This window comes from Gekko japonicus, unplaced genomic scaffold (assembly GCF_001447785.1).
Source record: "Gekko japonicus isolate JY-2015 unplaced genomic scaffold, Gekko_japonicus_V1.1 scaffold2249, whole genome shotgun sequence".
NCBI classification, from domain to species: domain Eukaryota; kingdom Metazoa; phylum Chordata; class Lepidosauria; order Squamata; family Gekkonidae; genus Gekko; species Gekko japonicus.
This window is the reverse complement of record NW_015173741.1, coordinates 123,023-142,215: the sequence shown is the minus strand read 5'-3', so window position 1 is coordinate 142,215 and position 19,193 is coordinate 123,023. Positions and strand designations below refer to the sequence as shown.

Genomic DNA, 19,193 nt, shown 5'->3' with positions numbered 1-19,193 from the left:
CAGAAGGACCACTGGTGGTTCAGTCCATGGGGGGCAGATGGTGAGGAGAGGGTTCCCCCAGGGCCCAGTCTGCGTAGCTGGTCTGAGAAGGGGGGAGAGGCTCTCTCTCAAGGAGTGGGGGGGGGGATCTGCCGCCTTGAGGGTGGGTCGCTTTCCCTCTGCCCTCGGTGTAAAACACTAAAGCCAGTGTCCCAAAAATGCCAGAGGACTCCAGCGCATTCCCTTCGACAGGAGACTGACCCAACCGTGCTGCCCCGCTGCAGCACGAAACAAGATCGGACCAGGGCTTGTGCTTCCCTTCAAGGGACAGGTCATCTTTCTGAACCGGAGTACATCCCACTGAAGGGGGAGGGGCGTGTTGGACTCCCGGGTTCGAATCCTCCCTCTGCCAATGTGGCTCACTGGCTGACCTTGGGCCAGTCACACAATCTCAGCCTCACCCTACCCCACAGGGTTGTTGTGAGGATGAAGATGTAAGCTGCTTTCGGTCCCCAGCGGGGAGAAAAATGGGGTATAAATAAATAAATAAATACCATCTGATAGAAAAGTGGGGGTGTCCAAGAGAAGGGTTTATATCTTGCCCTTCTCTGTAACGTGTTTGTTTGACATAAGTTAATAGTGAAGTCGGGATATCTTTGGATACTTCAGTCTGGTAACTGGAGCTCTGAAAAGGGCCCTAGATTCATAGAGAAATGTGAAATCATAAAAAATAAAACACAGCGGGGAGCTTAAACAATCTGAAAATGATAAAATGCTGTATGAAGCTTGAAGCCAGGGCTTCCCTCAGTAGCTGTTGCTAGGCAACCAAAGGAAGCTTCAGCTTTGGCTAGTGCAAAGGGAGGCAGGGCCCTGCCACTGCCCCCTGTATCTACAGGGGGCAGTGGCCCTGCCCAGGCCTACTTTTGGCCTTGGGGGGAAGAGATCTCATTGGGGCCAGGCCTGGCGAGGGTTCCCAGCTCCAGGCTGAAAAAATTCCTGGAGATTTGGGGGTAGAGTGTGATGAGGGCAGGATCTGGGGAGAGGAGAGGCCTCAACCGAATAAAATGCCATAGAATTCGCCCTCCAAATCTGTCGTGTTCTCCTGGGGGACCACTGTCTGTCATCTGGAGTTCAGTTGTGTCATTCTGGGCAGGGGTCATTTCGTAGAAAAAGAGCTAGGGGGACTCATTAGCATAACTCATTAGCATATGCCACACCCCCTGACATCACCGGAAGTGTGTCCTCCCCACAGCCGGCGGCGACCTCCAGCGGGCACCAGCAGGGAGCTCCAGGCCCCGCCCTTCCGCACCTCACCCGGGGGGATGGCGTCCCCCCGCGTCCCCCCCCCAAATGACCCCTGATTCTGGGATATTTCCAGGTCCCCCCAGGAGGCTGCCATTACTAGGCCTGGAAGCAACCTCGGGGTGTCTGGAGACCACCTGACTCACAGGACTCCACTAGGCCTGGCTGCTTACTACTCTTGAACAGCAGCCATCCTATGAAAGCCCATGTGGTGTTGTGGCTAGAGCTTCAGGGTAGGGTCTATGTGAGACCCAGGCCTGTAGCCATGGGGGGGGGAGCATTTGGGGTCAATGACCCCCACAGATTAGCACTGCCCCCTCGGACAAAAAACCAAAAACCTAATATATTTTTTTTTAAAAATTAGATTTTGAAAATATAAGATGCGCGTGGGGTTTTCCAAAATGACCTCGGGCGCAGTCAGGGAAATGTCAGTCTTATTTTCTTTCTTCCGGGCCAGAAAATAAACAGATTTTTAAAAAAGAAATAGGTTTTTTAAAATGCAAAATAAAATAAAATAGCAAAATGCAAAAGAGAGAGAGAGTCAGAGATTCCCCCCCTCCTCTCCCCTCCCCTCCCCTCCCTGGCTTACACAGAAAAGCAGCCCGGAATCGAGTCTCTCCAATCGAAAGGACTGGAGGAGGACTAGAGGTTGCAGCGGAGTTGGAGCAGCTTCTTCTGCTGCTGGAAGAGGACCAGCAGGCGTGGCCAGGGCCCCCCCCCCCATTTCCCCATGCCCTATCAACCAAAATTTTCTGGCTGCACCCCTGGTGAGACCCAGGTTCTAATCCCCATCTTGCTGTGGAAGCTCACTGAGTGATTTTGGAGCAGTTGCTTACTTTAAGCCTAACCTACCTCACAGGGTTGTTGTGTGGATGAAAAGGGAGGAGAAAATAATTAAGCTGTTTTGGTCCCCACTGTGGAAAAAGGTGGGGTGTGAACTAAATAGATAATCGACATGTCTGAAGATGGGAGGCGGCTAAAAGGTAGGTTGTGGAGGGGCTGGGAAGGAAAGAATGAAGCAGGGAGAGGATATGGGGATTGCTCAGAGGAGGGAAAGAGAACATAGTGTGGGGGAAGGAAAAGTGTTGGGGGCCATGAGGGGGGGAGTATTCCTCAGGAGCCGCTGTGACTTTGCTGTTCAGGCGAAGGGGGGGGTTGCAAGAGGAGGCACCCACAGTTTTCAACTCCAATTCTCCCCCCCCCCCTTGCTATCCAGTCTTGAATGCGTCCAGGAGCAAAGCTTGGAAACTGGGGGGAAATCCTCCCCCCCATTCCCTGTGAAGTTTTTAGAGTAATAGAGACGGGATAATAGGAGGGAAGCTTCAGTGGGTATTTCCACACAGATAAACATGATCTGGGTTCATTGCTTTTGGGAAACTGGGTCTCCTCCTCCTCTCCCCCCACCCCACATGTCCCAAGCTTTCATTGGCTTTTCTGTGCTCTTTCCCAGATATGGTTTGCAGTAAAGATTTTGAAAATATGGAGACATATAAACTTGAACTGGGTCCCGTGCTGCTGGTGATCATGGTGTCTCCCCTGCCAGGTAAGTCTAGGTTTCCTGGTTCCATGCTGGTGGAAAGTAGGGTCGTTTTCTCCAGTTTGGTGTAGTGGTTAAGAACTCTAATCTGGGAGAACTGGATTTGATTCCCCACTCCTCCACTTGCACCTGGCTGGATGACCTTGGGCAAGCCATAACTCTGGCACACCTGTTCTTGGAAAAGGGCAGTTTCTGTCAAGAGTTCTCTCAGCCCCTCCTACCTCACAGGGTGTCTGTGGTGGGGAAGGGAAGGGAAAGGAGTTTGTAAGCCGCTCTGAGACACCTTTGGGTAGTGAAGGGCGGGGTATAAATCCAATCTCCTCCTCCTCCTCTTCTTTTTCTCCTCCACCCCCTCCCCCACGTCCCAAGCTTTCATTGCCTTTTCTGTGCTTTTTCCCAGATCTGCAGCAAAGTTTTGGAAAACATCTCAAGTAAAGCCTGGAAGGGCTGCCGTTTGGGTGGGACAGTTTTTCCTGTCTCTGATCCCCTCCCATAACCATTTTCTCCCTCATCAGTAGATTTCCCCCTTTTTTAATAAGCAATGATTAATAAGCAAGGTGGGTGTGGGAGAGATCAGAGGAAAGTTGTGGAAACCCTGGGAGGCACATGAACGTACCATAATGCTTGGGGAAAGCAGGGGGGGGGGGATCAACACCTACCAGCAATAATTAACTCTGTAGCGAATGGAAATGGTGGGGGGGGGGGGCGGGAATGAAATGGTAGTTTCCTCTTGGTGTATTTTTTAAATTCATTTTCACCCCATCCTGAACCACTGACTGGATTAAGATCAACCCAGTAATGAAGTTTCATGACATGCTAGCATTTGAATCTCGGTCTCCTTGGTTCTCCTTCAAGGGTAGCCGCTACACTACCATGGTGTTGAGTCATCTCCAAGCTCAGTCCCATGTAAAAGTTCCAAGTGGCCTGGATCGGTCAGGCCAGATCACCTGAACCCAGAAATGGGTGCCGACTGATGGGCCAGATGTAGCAGAACAGCCACATTTTCATTCTTTGTAGCCCAATCTCCAGCGAAAGGAAAGTTTCACCCCATCTGAAAGAGGGAAGTGCTGTTCCCTGTGGGAACTACACCCCTTACATATCTATAGCCTGTGACATTGAATGTGACCTGAGATTCCAGCTGACGGAGATGTCTCCCCAACTTCTCCAACCCCCTCGTCTTAAAGCTGAGCCCAGGGGCAGGCGCCAATTGGAGAGAGGAGGGGGCATCAGAGAGTGACCCCTGTTGGCAGTTCCAGCTGGGATGTCCCCTGTTGAGAGATGGAGACAGACTGTCTTGAAAGATGTCTTTTCTGTACACAGCAAGCGTTGGGGACGCAGGCTTCCCTTCTGATTCTGAAGCGGTACTCCTCGGACTTCAGGAGGAGAACTAACCCTACCTCTATGTGGAAGATGCAAATCACTGGCCCACCTTTTCTCCCCTGGCAGGCAGCGAAATGACATCAGAGAGCATGTCTGGATTGCCTCCTTCCTATGTTGCGGTGGAGTCAGCAGCCAGGCAGCCAGCTCAGGTAAGAGAAAGATTCCTGTGGGAGGGGGGCCCACAGGGGGCCGTTTGGGTGGCCCCTCCTCAGTTCCAACCTCTAGAGGACTCCTCTGTTGTCTTTGACTTGTGGGGCTGCAAAAGGTCGCTGGTGTGATCTCCTCTGGTCTTCCCCCTTGAAATGGTGAATTTGCTGGGAAACATCCTCATGGTCTACATCTTCTTGAGTGTGTGAGGGGGGAAGATCCTGGTCACACACTCACACACAGCCCACCTGTCATGATTCTTCAGGAAGGAAACTGTTCTCTGCTTCCAGGGACTGGTGTCTTTCGAGGAAGTGGCCGTATACTTCACCGCGGAGGAGTGGGCCTTGCTGGATCCGTGCCAGAGAGCGCTGTACAGGGAGGTCATGCTGGAGAATTATGGGATGGTGGCCTCTGTGGGTAAGAATCCCTTGAATGCTTGCTCAGGGGACAGATTTCTCTTGTTATTGTTTTCTGTGGAAGACGTGGGGAAAGGTTAGTGAGAAGAATGCCCTGGCTGCTCCTCCTCTGGTTTTCCTGGCCAGCCATTTTCTAAAGTCTCTTTCCAGAGGGGAGCCCAGATCGGGTGGTTCCGTGTCAGATCCAAGTCTCTTGCCAGTTTATGAGGCACTTTTGAGAGTTCATCATCATGCCTTGTATGGCTCATATTGCACTTCTTTAAGAACCCTGCAGAGTAGGCCACCATCACTGTCCCCGTATTGCAGGTGGAGGATTTCAGGTGAGAAAATAACAGCCTGGCGGAGGCCAACTTGTGAGTGGGTAGAAACCAGACCTTCTTCATCTGAACAAGCACTACTCACTCCGATGGGCAGCAACTCAACAAGATTTCTGTACGTAAAAGTATTGAAATATAGAAGCAGAACGAGAGGAAATGACCCCTGGATGCATAAAGGAGTGGATCCTGAGCAAAAATATCTTCTACTTTCTTATTATGAGCTTTATGAGAGATTTTCTTCTTCTTTTTTTAAATAATTTTTATTAATTTTAAACAAACATACAAACAAACACACATACATGAGAGTAGTAGTAACAGCATCATATCTCTTAGATCACCTCTTGCATATAGGTTAATTTTCTCACCATATGGACCATTGTTATTTTTGCAAGTCAGTGTTTTAGATTAACAATTTTAACAATCCTAACTCTCTCTATAGAACTATAAAATTACATAATCATAACAATCAACAATCTACAATAGTCTTCTATGAATTAACTTTATCTTTACCTATTAACTAACTTTATAATGTTTCTATTTGTGCTAATATCTTCTGTCATTATCCTTCCCTAGATATCCTTCTCACATATATAATCTAAATAACCTTTTTACAGCTTATTCTCTAATATTTTATATTATTTTCTGTTTATAAAACTTCCTACAACTCTAAAAATATTCCCTAATTTTTTGGGGGGGTTATAATTTTATACATGCATATAAAAAGAAAGAGAAATAAAATTTCAATTATAACCAATGTTAATTCATTGTCAATACAATTTCTCCTTGCCCATCTTAATCAGTTACACCAAAACAGGGGTTAATTATGGGCTATAATTTTATAGAAACATAAAATTCAGTTGTCACCAATGTTATTTCATTGCCAGTACAGTTTTTCCTAGCCCATCTTAGTGAATTACACATAAACCAGAGTCCTCTAGATCCACGATATTCAAGAGTTTTTATTATTTTCTTTTTTTGAAAATACCTTTTTTTCAATAAAGTCATTTTTCTGTGTCTCTCTTCCTTATAGGTGGAGGGTATTTCGGCTTGTCCTCTGTATTTCATTTTTATGGTAGTATTTTCATAGCTTCTGTTTCTTCTTCTCTGTGGAGTATTTGAGGATTGGAAGATTTTACAGTCTTTTAGTAGATCTGTTGTTTTCACTGTAGCCTTGTTCATCTTGGTTGCAGGGTTGACAGTGGCTGCTCAGTGCATCAGAGATCAGTGCGACAGATGTTGATAACTGATCCTGATGTTCTCTCATACCTGCCCATGTATACTCTGAGACATCAGGTCAAGGAGTCAACAGGCGGGCCTTGTGGGTTCTCAAGGCAAGTGCACACAAATAACCAAACTGATGCTCTTTAAAAGATATTCGTAGAGTTTATTGAAAAATTAGACAATGCACATATAGCGAACAGATTAAATAAGGTCAAACAGCAAACAATCACCTGCCTAACGCTCTTTAGAAATCTTGTCAGGCAGCACCAAAACTTATATCCAAATGAAGGCCTCTATTCAGCGTGGTCTGGAAACATATGGCAATTCTAGTGGGGGGGGGGGCCCACAGGTGGTGATTTGGGTAGCCCCTCCCAATCCCAACATGTCTCCAGGAGAAATCTCTAGAAAACTGCATCACTGCTCATGGTCTCCCCCCCCCCATTGCTGACAACCCACTCTCCTGGGAAGCTGGCTACCCCTCTTCCCCCCCGGCCTTGGAGATGATCAGGCGCCAGGCAGGCCGAGGGACTAAGGAGCAGCCCCTGCAAGGAAGACCAGGCCTCTGACTGCCCATGTTAACCTTTGTGGGGAGGCAAGAACGAGGCCTTGCCTTACACATTACTTAGTGTCAACAGGTAGAGGGTGAGCAGGGAAAGGGTGGCAGAATGATATGATACCCAATATCTAGTGGTCAAGGAGCTCAAACCTAAATCCCCTGGGTTCCCAAGGGCAGCTGCACACAAGCAACCAGACCGTTGATTACTTTAAAAAAATATATATCATGTTTATTTCAATTTCTGACAAGAAGGGGATTTACTCATGCAGTAAGAAAACAAGAAAGCTAGCTCCACTGCGTAACGCTTTCAGGGCTTGCATTAGATGACAGAAACCTGAAATTTCAGAATCAAAGGCTTTCACCTTTCACGGTTCAGGCACCATGTAGGCTGCTAGCAATTGCAGTTCAAGCAGGACACTGTTCAGGCCACTCTCCATCAGGATCTCAGCCAGCTTCTTTCCACTCTGGACCCTTGGCTGCAATACAGTTTTTGGCCCGGCAGCACCAGGTGAAGATAACATCCATCCAGTTAGAGCATGTTCTCAAGAGAAGTCTCCAGAAGATTATGTCATCACCCGCGGCTCTCCACCTATCATTTGGGAGGCAGGTTCTCATGGAAAGGTCAATCAGTAACTTAATTAACAGAGTGCATTTAATTAGCGGAATAATTAAATTTGCTCTGTTAAGACTAAATTAATTCCTGATTCCACAGCTGGCTTCTCTCAAAGCCCCTCTTCCTCCCTGGGTGAGGATGTCCAAGCCAGAGGAGCCCGCGGACCTGCCCACTTGCGTGTTCTGGAAGCCAATTCCTCCCCCAAGCGCTGCCCCACTCCAAGTCTTCCCTGACTGTTTTAATTCTTGCTCCTGTTCTGCACTGTCCAAATCTTCCTGTGGTAGCAGGAACACCAGGCGAGGCTGCACGTTGAGTAGTGGAGGAGGAGCCCATCGAAAATAAAATGGTCAACTAAGATTCGTGGTGCGGCAGGGAAGGTTTGTGGTGGGTCGTCACCCACAAATGCCCCACCACGGCTACAGGTCTGGGCCAAGGCCTTCCTTGGTCCTGCTTTCTGGACTCCTCTTAGCTAGATATGCCAGGGATTGAACCCGGGACTTTTTAGTCCTGCATCCTTACCATTTGACCTGCATAAACATCAGAGTGATGCCATCTAGACTGCGTTGCAGACAAGAAGGTTTGGATTTCCTGAATAATGTTCTAATCCAGATTCCAAGAAATAAATGGTGTTCATGGGAAGGGACTGGAGCTTGGGGGCGGAGCAGCTGGTTTGCATGAAGAAGTTTCCCCAAATCCATCCTCAGCATCTTTAGCAAAGAAGGGTCTGAAAGCGGATGGTGTGAAAATGCTGCTCTCTACCTGAGACCGTGGAGATCCCGAGGCATTTAGAGTGCTCAGTGCTGGGCAGGATGCGCCAGTGGTCTGACTCGGGCAGTCTCATATCCTTATCTCTTTTTGTTTCCAGAAGGACGCTGGGGTTCCACGCCTCCCCTCATCTCCTGGCTCCAAGAAGACGTCCTCTTTCTCCGGAGCTCCACAGAAGACCCCCAGTCAGCAGGTCAGTGCTTAGGTGCTTTGTGGGAACCCCTCTGCCTACAGGAAAACATGCATGATCATCAAGAAAAGATATGATAGAATCAAAATATTGCTACAGAAAGGATGATCAGAAGATTCCACAGATTCCACAGTCACAAAGACATGCAGCAGACAACTTCTGCAGATGGATGTTTTCAGGAGAAACTAATTCGGTCACCTCTTTCTCATGTTGTCTGTACTCAGCATTTTTTGTAGGAAAATGACCAAAAGTAGAAACCAACAATAGAAAACAACAACGATTAAAACTTTGCATTTATGCTGACATACAGTACAGTTTGGGGATGAATTCCTAACACCTTTGCAGCTAACTGCTATTCTGTATGGACCAGTAAAAGCAGCCCTAGTTCACATCTGTCCCTCTCAGAACTGCCTCCACCATATTGTTTGGAAGCAGACGTAAACAATTACTTTAAGAAGAAATGCTGGTATTCCCTATAATAACAAATCCATTTTCTTTCCTGAAGAGAAAGGTAGCCTCTTCCTTCCCATCAATTCATTAAGCTCTTTTCATTCCTTCAGGTGATATTTGGGGGACCGAGACTGAGGGGGAACATTTAAGGATGTCACTTGAGGATGTCACAGAAACAGCACAGTTGGGCAGTGAGGATGGCGAAAGGATGCTCGAGGGAAAGTGGACACAGATGAAGGGAGATCCATCCAGAGCTCTACGAGATTGGAAAACGGAAAGTCAAGTCAAACTCTGCAATGGAAAGCAGAGGAGAAAAAGTACTATGTGCGGGAATCATTTCAGTCTTCATGGACATCAAAACATTGACAGAGGACAAAAATGTTATCAATGCCTGGAATGTGGAAAGAGCTTCAGTACGAGTTCATACCTTATTTCCCATCAAAGAGTCCACACAGGAGAGAAACCATATCAGTGTTCAGAGTGTGGAAGGAGCTTTAGTCACACTGGCAACCTCACTTCCCATCAAAGAATCCACACTGGAGAGAAACCATATCAATGTTCTGAGTGTGGAAAGCGCTTCATTCGGAGATCACACCTCACTTCCCATCAAAGAATCCATACAGGAGAGAAACCATATCAGTGCTCAGAGTGTGGAAGGAGTTTCCATAGAAGTGACTCTCTCACTTCGCATCAAAGAATCCATACAGGAGAGAAACCATATCAGTGCTCAGAGTGTGGAAAGTATTTCAGTCACAGTTGCGCCCTCACTTTGCATCGAAGAATCCATACAGGAGAGAAACCATATCAGTGCTCAGAGTGTGGAAGGAGTTTCCATAGGAGTGACTCCCTCACTTCGCATCAAAGAATCCATACAGGAGAGAAACCATATCAGTGCTCAGAGTGTGGAAAGTATTTCAGTCACAGTTGCGCCCTCACTTTGCATCGAAGAATCCATACAGGAGAGAAACCATATAAATGCTCAGCATGTGGAAAGAGTTTCCGTGAGAGTGGCACCCTCACTTCGCATCAAAGAATCCATACAGGAGAGAAACCATATCAGTGCTCAGAGTGTGGAAAGCATTTCAGTCACAGTTCTGCCCTCACTTGTCATCAAAGAATCCATACAGGAGAGAAACCGTATGAGTGCTCAGAGTGTGGAAAGAGCTTCAGTCAGAGTGGCCCCCTCATTTCCCATCAAAGAATCCATACAGGAGAGAAACCATATCAGTGCTTAGAGTGTGGAAAAAGCTTCAGTCACAGTGGCTCCCTCACTTCCCATCAAAGAATCCATTCTGGAAAGAAACCATATCAGTGCTCAGAGTGTGGAAAAAGCTTCAGTCAGAGTTGCTCTCTTACTTATCATCAAAGAACACACAGAGGAGAAACCATCTCAATACTGAGCACGTGGAAAGAGCTTCACTCAGAGTGACACACTGATTTTACACAAATCACTCCACATAGTGTAGGGATTCTATCAGTCTTCCCACTATGCTTTAGACATGAATGTCGGTCATTGACCAAACAAACACTCAAAATGTGGGAAGTATTTTCATTGCATTGTACACCTTATTCAGAGTTCTTTCCATGGAAAGTAACATTTACCCTTTTAAATACTTTATTTTCTGTTAAATAAATCTTTGTTCTTTATCTCCATTTGTCGTCTTGTCTGTCTAGTACAATGTCTTGGAAAAAGTTATTTCAGTTTATCTCAGAAATAATAACAGCCTTGGTCTAGCAGGTTCCCAAATCAGAGACCTTTAGGGAGAGCACATTGTATATGCTACCAACCTTTTATCAAAGCTTATATCTCCCTTTTTATTTGAGTGTAGTTCTTTGTGGTCTGAAGAATCAAAACATAAGAGAAGCCATGTTGGATCAGACCAGTGGTCCATCCAGTCCAACACTCTGCATCACACAGTGGCCAAAACCCGGATGCCAACAGGAGGTCCACCTGGCCCCACTGCTGGACCTCCTGATGGCCCCTGTTTTTTTTTTTTGGCCACTGTGTGACACAGAGGGTGCGTTCAGACGCGCCGTTTCGGCCTTGGGCTTCCCAGCGAAAGTGGCTAGACACCGGCGGAGAGCGATCAGATGGGGATAATGCGGCTGGAACCGGTGCACTCAGGATACCCCCACTTGGGGACCTAGTAGCAGAATACAACAGTTTAAGACAGAAGGCAGATGTTCGCCGTGTGATCGCCCATAAGTATACCGATTCCAACCAGCATCTATACCAGCATAAATGCCCCATCTGAACGCACACAGAGTGTTGGACTGGGTGGGCCATTGGCCTGATCCAACATTTGGCTTCTGTTATGTTCTTATGGGGCCAGAACTCTAGAAGCGCTCCCACTGTTGCCCCCCCAATCTCCAAGAATACAGAGCATCACTTGCCCCAGAAAGGTTGTTCCATCTATACCTTGTGGCTAATAGACACTGATGGACCTTTGCTCCAGATGTTTATCCAGTCCCCTCTTGAAGCTGTCTCTGCTTGTAGTTGCCACCATTTCCTATGGCAGTGGATTCATTACTCTTTGGGTGAAAAAAATCCTTTCATCTGTTATAAGTGTACTGCTTCTTAATTTCATTGAGTGCCCATGAGTTCTTGTGTTCTTCTTTCTCTACCTTCTCTCTCCCATGCATAATTTAGTAAACCTCTATCATGTCACCCCTCAGTCATCATTTCTCCAAGGCAAAGAGCCCTAACCTTGTTTAACCTTTCTTCATAGGGAAGGTGTTCCATCCCCTTAATCCTTTTAGTTGCCCTTTTCTGTATCTATAGGAGTGGTCAGAGTTGGGGATTAGACATTGTCTCAGAAACTTCATGGGGAAGAAATATCAGAGTGTGGAAATAGCTTCCCTCATGAAATCATAGAGTTGGGACCGCTAGGGTCATCTATTCCAGCCCCCTCCCAGATGCAGGTAATTCACAAATACCTCCCCCCACCCCCCAGGGACCCTTGCTCCATGTCCAGAAGGTGGCAAAAAACCCTCCAGGCATAAAAAAAAACCTCATGGAAAAAGCCTTAGTCATCACAGAATCCACACAGGGAGGAAACCATATTGCTGCTCAGACTGGTAAGAGCTACTTTGGGAAGACAGCCTTTGACTGATATTAATTTGAGTGAGTGAAGCCATATAACTACCCAAGGAAGGTAAATTACTTTCAGCTTTGTTAGCGAATGGCCCTTTTACAGGTATGAAAGGGCTCTGAGGATTGCAACCAGATAAGTACTCTGTGAGAGAACATGCATGCTGAAATCCAGTTCTTCTCTCTTTCTTTCTTTGCTCTCTAGACAAAGAACAGTAAATAACAATCCTCTCTGGGTATTGTTTCTGGGAGGATATAAGAGGCCTGCCCCTTTGTATGACCTTCAACTCTTTACCCAGGGAGATCCTCACCGCTTTCCCCAGGGAGATCCAACAGCCAAGAAATCATTACATCTTCAGAAGGCAGATAAAAATGTTCTCTTTTTTCAGTTTTTAAATGCTTCCGTTAATGGATATTTTCTCTTCAGGTTTAATATTTCTAAGGGGTTGGGGGGGGCTTGATAAATTTCATGGATTTTCACTGAATGAAGGCTGAATGAGGTGGCCGTGTACTTCACAGTGGAGGAATGGGCCTTGCTGGATCAGTGCCAGAGAACACTGTACAGGGAAGACATGCTGGAGAATTATGGGATGGTGGTCTCTCTGGGTAAGAATCCCCTTAAAGCCTGCTCAAGGGACATATTTCTTCTGTTATTTTTGCTGTGGGTGAAGCAGGAAAGAGTTAGTGGGGGAAATGCCCTGGATGTTCCACCTTTGGGTTTTCTGGCCAGCCATTTTCTAAAATCTTTTTCCAGAGGGGGGAGCCCTGATCTGGTGGCCAGTTTGGTGTAGTGGTTAAGTGCGTGGACTCTAATCTTTGAGAACTGGGTTTGATTCCCCACTCCTCCACTTGCACCTGGCTGGATGACTTTGGGCAAATTATAGTTCTGATAAGAGCTGTTCTTAAAAAAGAACTCTTTTGAGAGTTCATCATGCCTTGTATGGATCATATTTTTTTCAAGAACAGTTTCTGTCAAGAGCTCTCTCAGCCCCACCTACCTTACAGGGTGTCTGTTGTGGGGAGGGGGAGGGAAAGGAATTTGTAAGCCGCTCTGAGACACCTTTGGGTAGTGAAGGGCGGGGTATAAATCCAATCTCCTCCTCTTCTTCTTCTTCTTCTCCGTGTCAGATTCAAGTGAGAGGGCCGACACACTGAGGCATGTTGTGATATATGCCCATTTATGAGGTACTTTTGAGAGTTCATCATGCCTTGTATGGATCATATTGCAGTTCTTTAAGAACCCTGCAGGGTAGGCCACCATTACTGTCCTCATAATACAGATGGAGAATTTTGGGGGTGGGGTGTTAACAGTTTGGCTGAGGCCAACTCGCGAGTGGGTAGAAGCCAGACTGTCTCCATCAAACACCGCACTATGAGCTCTGCTAAGCAGCAATTTGCCAAGATTTCAGGCCGAGGCCTTTTGGGGGCCTGTTTTCAGGACTCCTCTTGACTTCATGTGCCAGAGATTGAGCCCGGGACTTTCTAGCCCTGTGTGGCGAAACGGGGACCCACCCTCAGCCCTGGGAGACTGGGCAGCCGTTCTGTGGCTCACAAGCCCGTTTTCGCCTGACCACCCTGCCTGGTGGGGCTATTTCCCTTGGTTAGTTGCTGCCACCACTCACTAGATACACATTGCCTTCCTAGAGGGACAGTGAGACCCCTCTGGCTGATTCCCCAACCCTGGGAAGTGGGTACCTCAATCTTTGGGCGCCCCCTGGAGAGTTGGCAACCCCTCTTATTTGGGCCCGTTTGTGTTTCCTGGCCTCCCTTTGTCTCTGGTAACGTGTTGAGCGGGGAAGACTAGGTGGTCAAGGCACTACTCAACAATGTTCCCTCTAAGCTGTAGAGTCATATGAGCAAAAATTCTACTTTGTGAGCTACTGGCATTAAAGTTGTGAGCGAGCCATTTGACTACTGCATTAAATTGGTTTGCTCTGTAGCCATCCTTCCTGAGCTAAAACAAAAATGTGTGAGCCGGAGGCTAAAAAACTGTGAGCTAGCTCACACTAACTCAGCTTAGAGGGAACAGTGCTACTCAATCTAATAACTCAAAAAGGGTTATTTGAACTTTATACAAGTTAGGCACAGAAATTAACACAGGCACTCCAACACAACTGGGTGCAAAAAATAAACAGGATTAAATCGCAATTCTTCTTTACTAAAGCTATAAGGAAAGTAAGTAAAATAACACTAAACATAGACCTCAACTTAATGTTGATAAGTACAATGGGAAGCCCTATAGTGGATAAGAAGGATCAAACCTTAGTTAAGGCTATGATATCGGCGGGTAAAGCAGTTATAGCATTGGGTTGGAAAGACAAAAGTAGATGGACAGTTGAAATCGGGCACAACTATTTGTTTGAGTTTATACAGTCAGACATCGTGGCAACTATACGCAAAGAGACAACATGGGAAGAAAAACCTGCAGAAGTTCGGAATAGATGGACGACCTATTTGGAATGGATATCAAAGGAAGGAAGAAAAGACATTCAGGGGAAGATTCAGACTTTGTGCCCATGGCTGGGGTCAAAAGACTAAAGACAACAAGAAAAAAGGGAAGGGAGGAGGAAGGGGAAGGGGAGGAAATTGTAAGAAATTGAATTACAGGCACTGTAAAAGTCTAAAAAGAAAAAAACTAATAAAAATATATGTTAAAAAATATTGCAATTCCTCTGTCCCTACACACACCCTCTCTAACTCGAGGTTGTGGCCTCAGGATGGGATTTGCTTTCCCCCTCCTTCTTGTTGTGGAGAGAAATTCCAGCCCTCCTCAGGACTGGTCATCCTGCCACCCTCCTGGCTCTCCACCACGATTTATAGTGGCCTGGATTGCCCACGGAGTGTGAAGTAGCAGGAGCCCCACCTGTGCTCCCTTGAAGCTGCCATCCAAGCTGAGCCAAGGGGTCAAAGCCTTTATTTGCCTGGCTCCGCCCCTGGGGTGGGTCCATACTTTCCCACACTTTTCCCCTGAGGCTTCTGGGAAATGTAGGCAGGCAGATGAGGAAGCCCCATTCAACCCAGTGAGGGTTACCCCTGCAGGCCCCTGTCTGGAACTACAGCTCAGTTACCCTTATGGGGAACCATTTTAAACAACAGCTACAGACGGCATCCATCTGACTCACCCAGGTAACTGCCAGGAGGCTTGGAAATGCCCCTCTCTGCCTGAGACCTTGGAGGGACAGAGGCAGCTGCAGTCCTCAGTCCTGGGCAGGATGGGCCAGTAGGGTTGCCAACCTCCAGGTGGGGCCTGGGGATCCCCCGCTTTTACCACTGATCCCCAGCCAACAGAGATCAGCTCCCCTGGAGAAAATGGCTGCCTTGAAGGGTGGGCACTATGGCATTGTACTATGCTGAGGCCCCTCCCCTCCCCAAACCCCACCCTCTCCTGGCTCCACCCCCAAAGTCTCCAGGTATTTTCCAACCCAGACTTGGCAACCCTATGGGCCAGTGGTGTGAGTCTGAGACTTGATCTCTTTTTTCCTTCACGCAGGATGCCGGGGTTCCATGCCTGCCCTCATCTCCTGGCTGAAGGAAGAAGGCCTCTTTCTCCACAGCTCCACAGAAGACCCTCAGTCAGCAGGTAGATGCTTAGATGCTTCACGGGAACCCCTTTGCCTACAGGAAAACTTGCACGATCAGCAAGAAAAGTGCAGGTATAATCAAAATGCTGCTGCAGGACAGGCTGATCTGAAGGCGTCCCAGAGCAAGTTCATACAGAGATGCATCAGGCAACATCTCTAGATGGAGGCCAGTGTGGTCTAGTGGTTAAGAGTGGTGGATTCTATGTCCCCTCCATGTGAAGTCTGCTGGGTGACCTTGGGCCAGTTCCAGTTCTGTCAGCACTCTCTCAGACCTACCTACGTCACGTGATGCCTGTTGTGGGGAGAGGAAGGGAAGGTGGCCGTAAGCCCCTCTGAGACTCCTTCGAGTACAGAAAGTTGGGATATCAAAACAATCCCTTCTTCTTCTTTGAGGTTAAAGGAGAAGGTAATTGGTGCAACCAGAAGTAACGCCACTTCGCATCCCCCATTTTTGCTCCTGGTGCAGTGAAGTCCAGCGGCAGGGGGCCCACAGCGGGGGGTGGGAGACAGCCACCCACAACTGGCCATCTGGTAGGGCTAGTGGGAGTGTCTTCCACAGCATCAGGGTTCGGCAGGGGCAATGCACTGTCCAGAGACCCTCTTGGAGGCTTCGACAGGCTTCAGACTGGGAGAGTGTCAAAGCACCTTATGTCTTCCCCCTCTCCTTCTACTACCCTCCACTGTAGCTAGTTAGCTGACAGGAGGGCTACCCTGTCGTCCTCGGCCTGAGTCTCTTGCCCTGATGAGAGACATGGCCTGGGATACAGCCTCCCCCCCCCCCCCGAGGCTTGCCCCATCCTCCTGGGTTCATGGGCAGGAGCTAATGACGCCCGCCCGGGTGTGACTTGGCTAGGCCAGCCTCCAGCCTCACCCTCACCCTCCTCTAAGTGGCTGTCCCGCCTACCCCAGGTGGCTTCTGCCAGGACATTCACCCTTCAGACCACGGTACGTGGTGGCTGCTCCTTCCTCTCCTCACCCCGCTGGGTTGGGTGTGCCAGTGATATCTTGGGCAGGCCTGGCTTCCAGGGGGAGGACTTCCCTGCTTTGTCGCCCCTTGGGGTCGGGGCTGAATTTGTCTGTCTGCTGCCCATTGCCGGGTGGGGGGCTGCTCTGGCTGGCCCTCTCCAGGGGTGCCGAGGCTACTTCGGGACACCGGGTTGGCCTGATGTGAGGCACTCCTCGGTTCTCCACTTGGCTGCCTTTGGCTTGTGATTGGGGCAGGATGTCGGGGGAGCTTCCCCGATGGTAGCACAGTGTGGAGTCTTGGTGGGGGAAAGCAGGAGACATGCCAGAGGTGGCCCAGGAGGAGATACAGGGCAGTGATCCTCATCCCCTCCACCCTGTGGGGGAGGGAGGGGTTTGGGTGTTCTCTTTATTTTTAACCTTTGGTGTGTTAATTATTATCTGCTTGTTGCCTTGAGCCAAGAGGGGAAGCGGGGTAGAAATACTTGGGGGGGGAATCTGGAAGATGTAGGCCCAGGGGTCTCTTCTCAGTTCCCCCATTGGCACTGCATAATGCAGGATCTATGAGGAATAGGTCTGCGCTCCTTGTAGATATGGCACCTTATAAAAGTAGCAGGTAGAAAAGGGCAACTACAAGAATCAAGGAGATGGAACACCTTCCTTAGGAAGAAAGGTTAAAAAGTACTGGGTTCGCCGCATGGAGGACTCGGACGACGACATGCGGTTGCACACATTTATTGCGTACTTAACAGAAGACACACAACGGCCCTGCAAGGCCAACTATATACACTCCCAACCCTAGGCCTCCCACTCCATTGGAGGGTTTGAATTTCCCGCCAAGAAGCCTATTGGCCAGCTAGGGAAGGGACTAGGATCCTAGGTCCCATTGTCTCTCTGGAGCCAAGCTCCTGTCCTTCTTGCGGGCGCCTTGTGGCGGACCGCATACATAACATCGGGGCTCTTTAGCTTGGAGAAACTATGATGGAGGGGTGACATGCCAGAGCCATACCAAATTATTCATGCAATAGAGAAGGTAGAGAAAGAAGTGCCACTGGACTCCAACTTTGTTCAACTGGCTCTCAATTACACATAAAAGATCTCAAATGCCGCATGGGGTCCACACAATGTGGGATGTGGCCAGCTTGGCTTTTCAACCCCTTCACTAAGTTTTCCCCAGAGACGATTAAAAACATCCCTCCAGCAGCCGACAAGGGGTTGTACTCAATGTTTTCTTCATTCCGCAGAGCAGCCAAGTTCCTTCAGAGTGCCTGCCAAAACGCACCGAAAGTGTCCCCAGAATGATCAGGGTCAGCTTAGCTGTAAACAAAGGCCTTTTCCTTTTCACTCAGTCTCTCTTTCTCCTCCGGCCCTTTCCTTTTATGTTTCTTTGTAGTCATTTTTTCCAAATAGCCATTTCCTCTAGCAGAAGTTATCTCTGTAATCTGGAGAACCAGGGAAACTTCAGGCTCTCCTTGTGTTCAATTGAAGGTGGGGTCCACAGAGCTGAATGCTTTGTCCTGTGTGAAAACAAATTCCTGCACAGATTGAGCCATTCTATGCAGTGGTTTAAATTGCTGGACCAAGGAGCCCTGGGTTCAGATTTTCCCCAACCATCAAGCCCCATTGGTGACCGCAGAGTAGCCTACCTCACAGGGTGGTTGTGAGGAGAGGGGGGAGTGAACTATGGATGTCAGCCTGAGCTCCTCGAAGGAACGGTGAGATTAAACCCTTCTAGAGAAGAGGTGTGCAAGAGAGAAGGATTTGGCATGAGGTATTATACATTATCTTGATGATTAATTTGAAAACGAAATGTGATGTCAGAGAAATGTGTCCCCTTGCATAGTTTCAGCATGCCACTTCCACAATGTGTTTTCTGAATGCAGTTCTAGAAGTTTTTCTGGGAATGTGCTTCCCCCGCTTCAACCCTGAGGTGCTTGCTTTCTACCAGCAGGGCAGGGGTGGAGCCCTCCCATTCAGAACCGTGACATCTTCCTTTTATCCCCTGTGCAGGGAATTGTGTTGGGTGTCAGGAGCATGCAAAAACCATCTGAAAGACCTACACCCCCCCACCACCACCCCCAGCAGCTGCAGCTGTCTGAGTGACCCAGACCAATCCCCTCCGGCCGCTTGGTTCTTTAATGGTTAACACAATCATAGACCTCGATTCCTAGAGTGGGAGGGAAGAGGGCAAACAGGAAGCGGCGTTTCCTTGGCTTCCCCCTTGGAAGGAGGACAGCGGCCACGTGAATTCTGGGCTTAGGAGGAAGGAGGCTGGTGAGTCGGAGCGGGTGCAAAGACAATGGGGGGTCTATTCTGGCGGTGGAAGAAAGGGGGGCTTCTGGGGGTCAGAGGTGCGGTTCTGCTGAAGGAGACCCCCCAAAAAAAGTTATGCCTGCTCAGTGGCATTTTCCAAAGCACCCATGCCTTTGTTCAAGCCCCTCCCTCCCTTCCCTATGTTTGGGAGCCACGTGGGACTCCTCCTCAAAGCCGCCACGACATTGGCTGTTCAGGTGAAGAGGAGTCTCAAGCTGAAGCAGATCGTAGCAATCCAATCCCGACTGCCAGGGAATCTCTCTCTCCCCCCCCCCCCTTCTCTCAAACCCCTTTGGATTGCAGGTGAAGCTTTTAACGGAATAGAGACAGGTGGAGAAGGACAGGGAAACTTCTGTGTTTTTTCCGGGAGAG

The 19,193-nt window shown here is 48.4% G+C and overlaps 1 protein-coding gene across 1 annotated transcript in view; it reads left to right on the top strand.

The window, feature by feature from the left end:
- LOC107120690 overlaps nucleotides 1-19,193 on the top strand; it is a 190,185-nt gene that overhangs the window by 116,570 nt on the left and 54,422 nt on the right. The window contains 1 exon segment of the mRNA XM_015423453.1: nucleotides 9,216-10,277. Within this exon segment, the coding sequence (XP_015278939.1) occupies nucleotides 9,216-10,277 (1,062 nt within the window).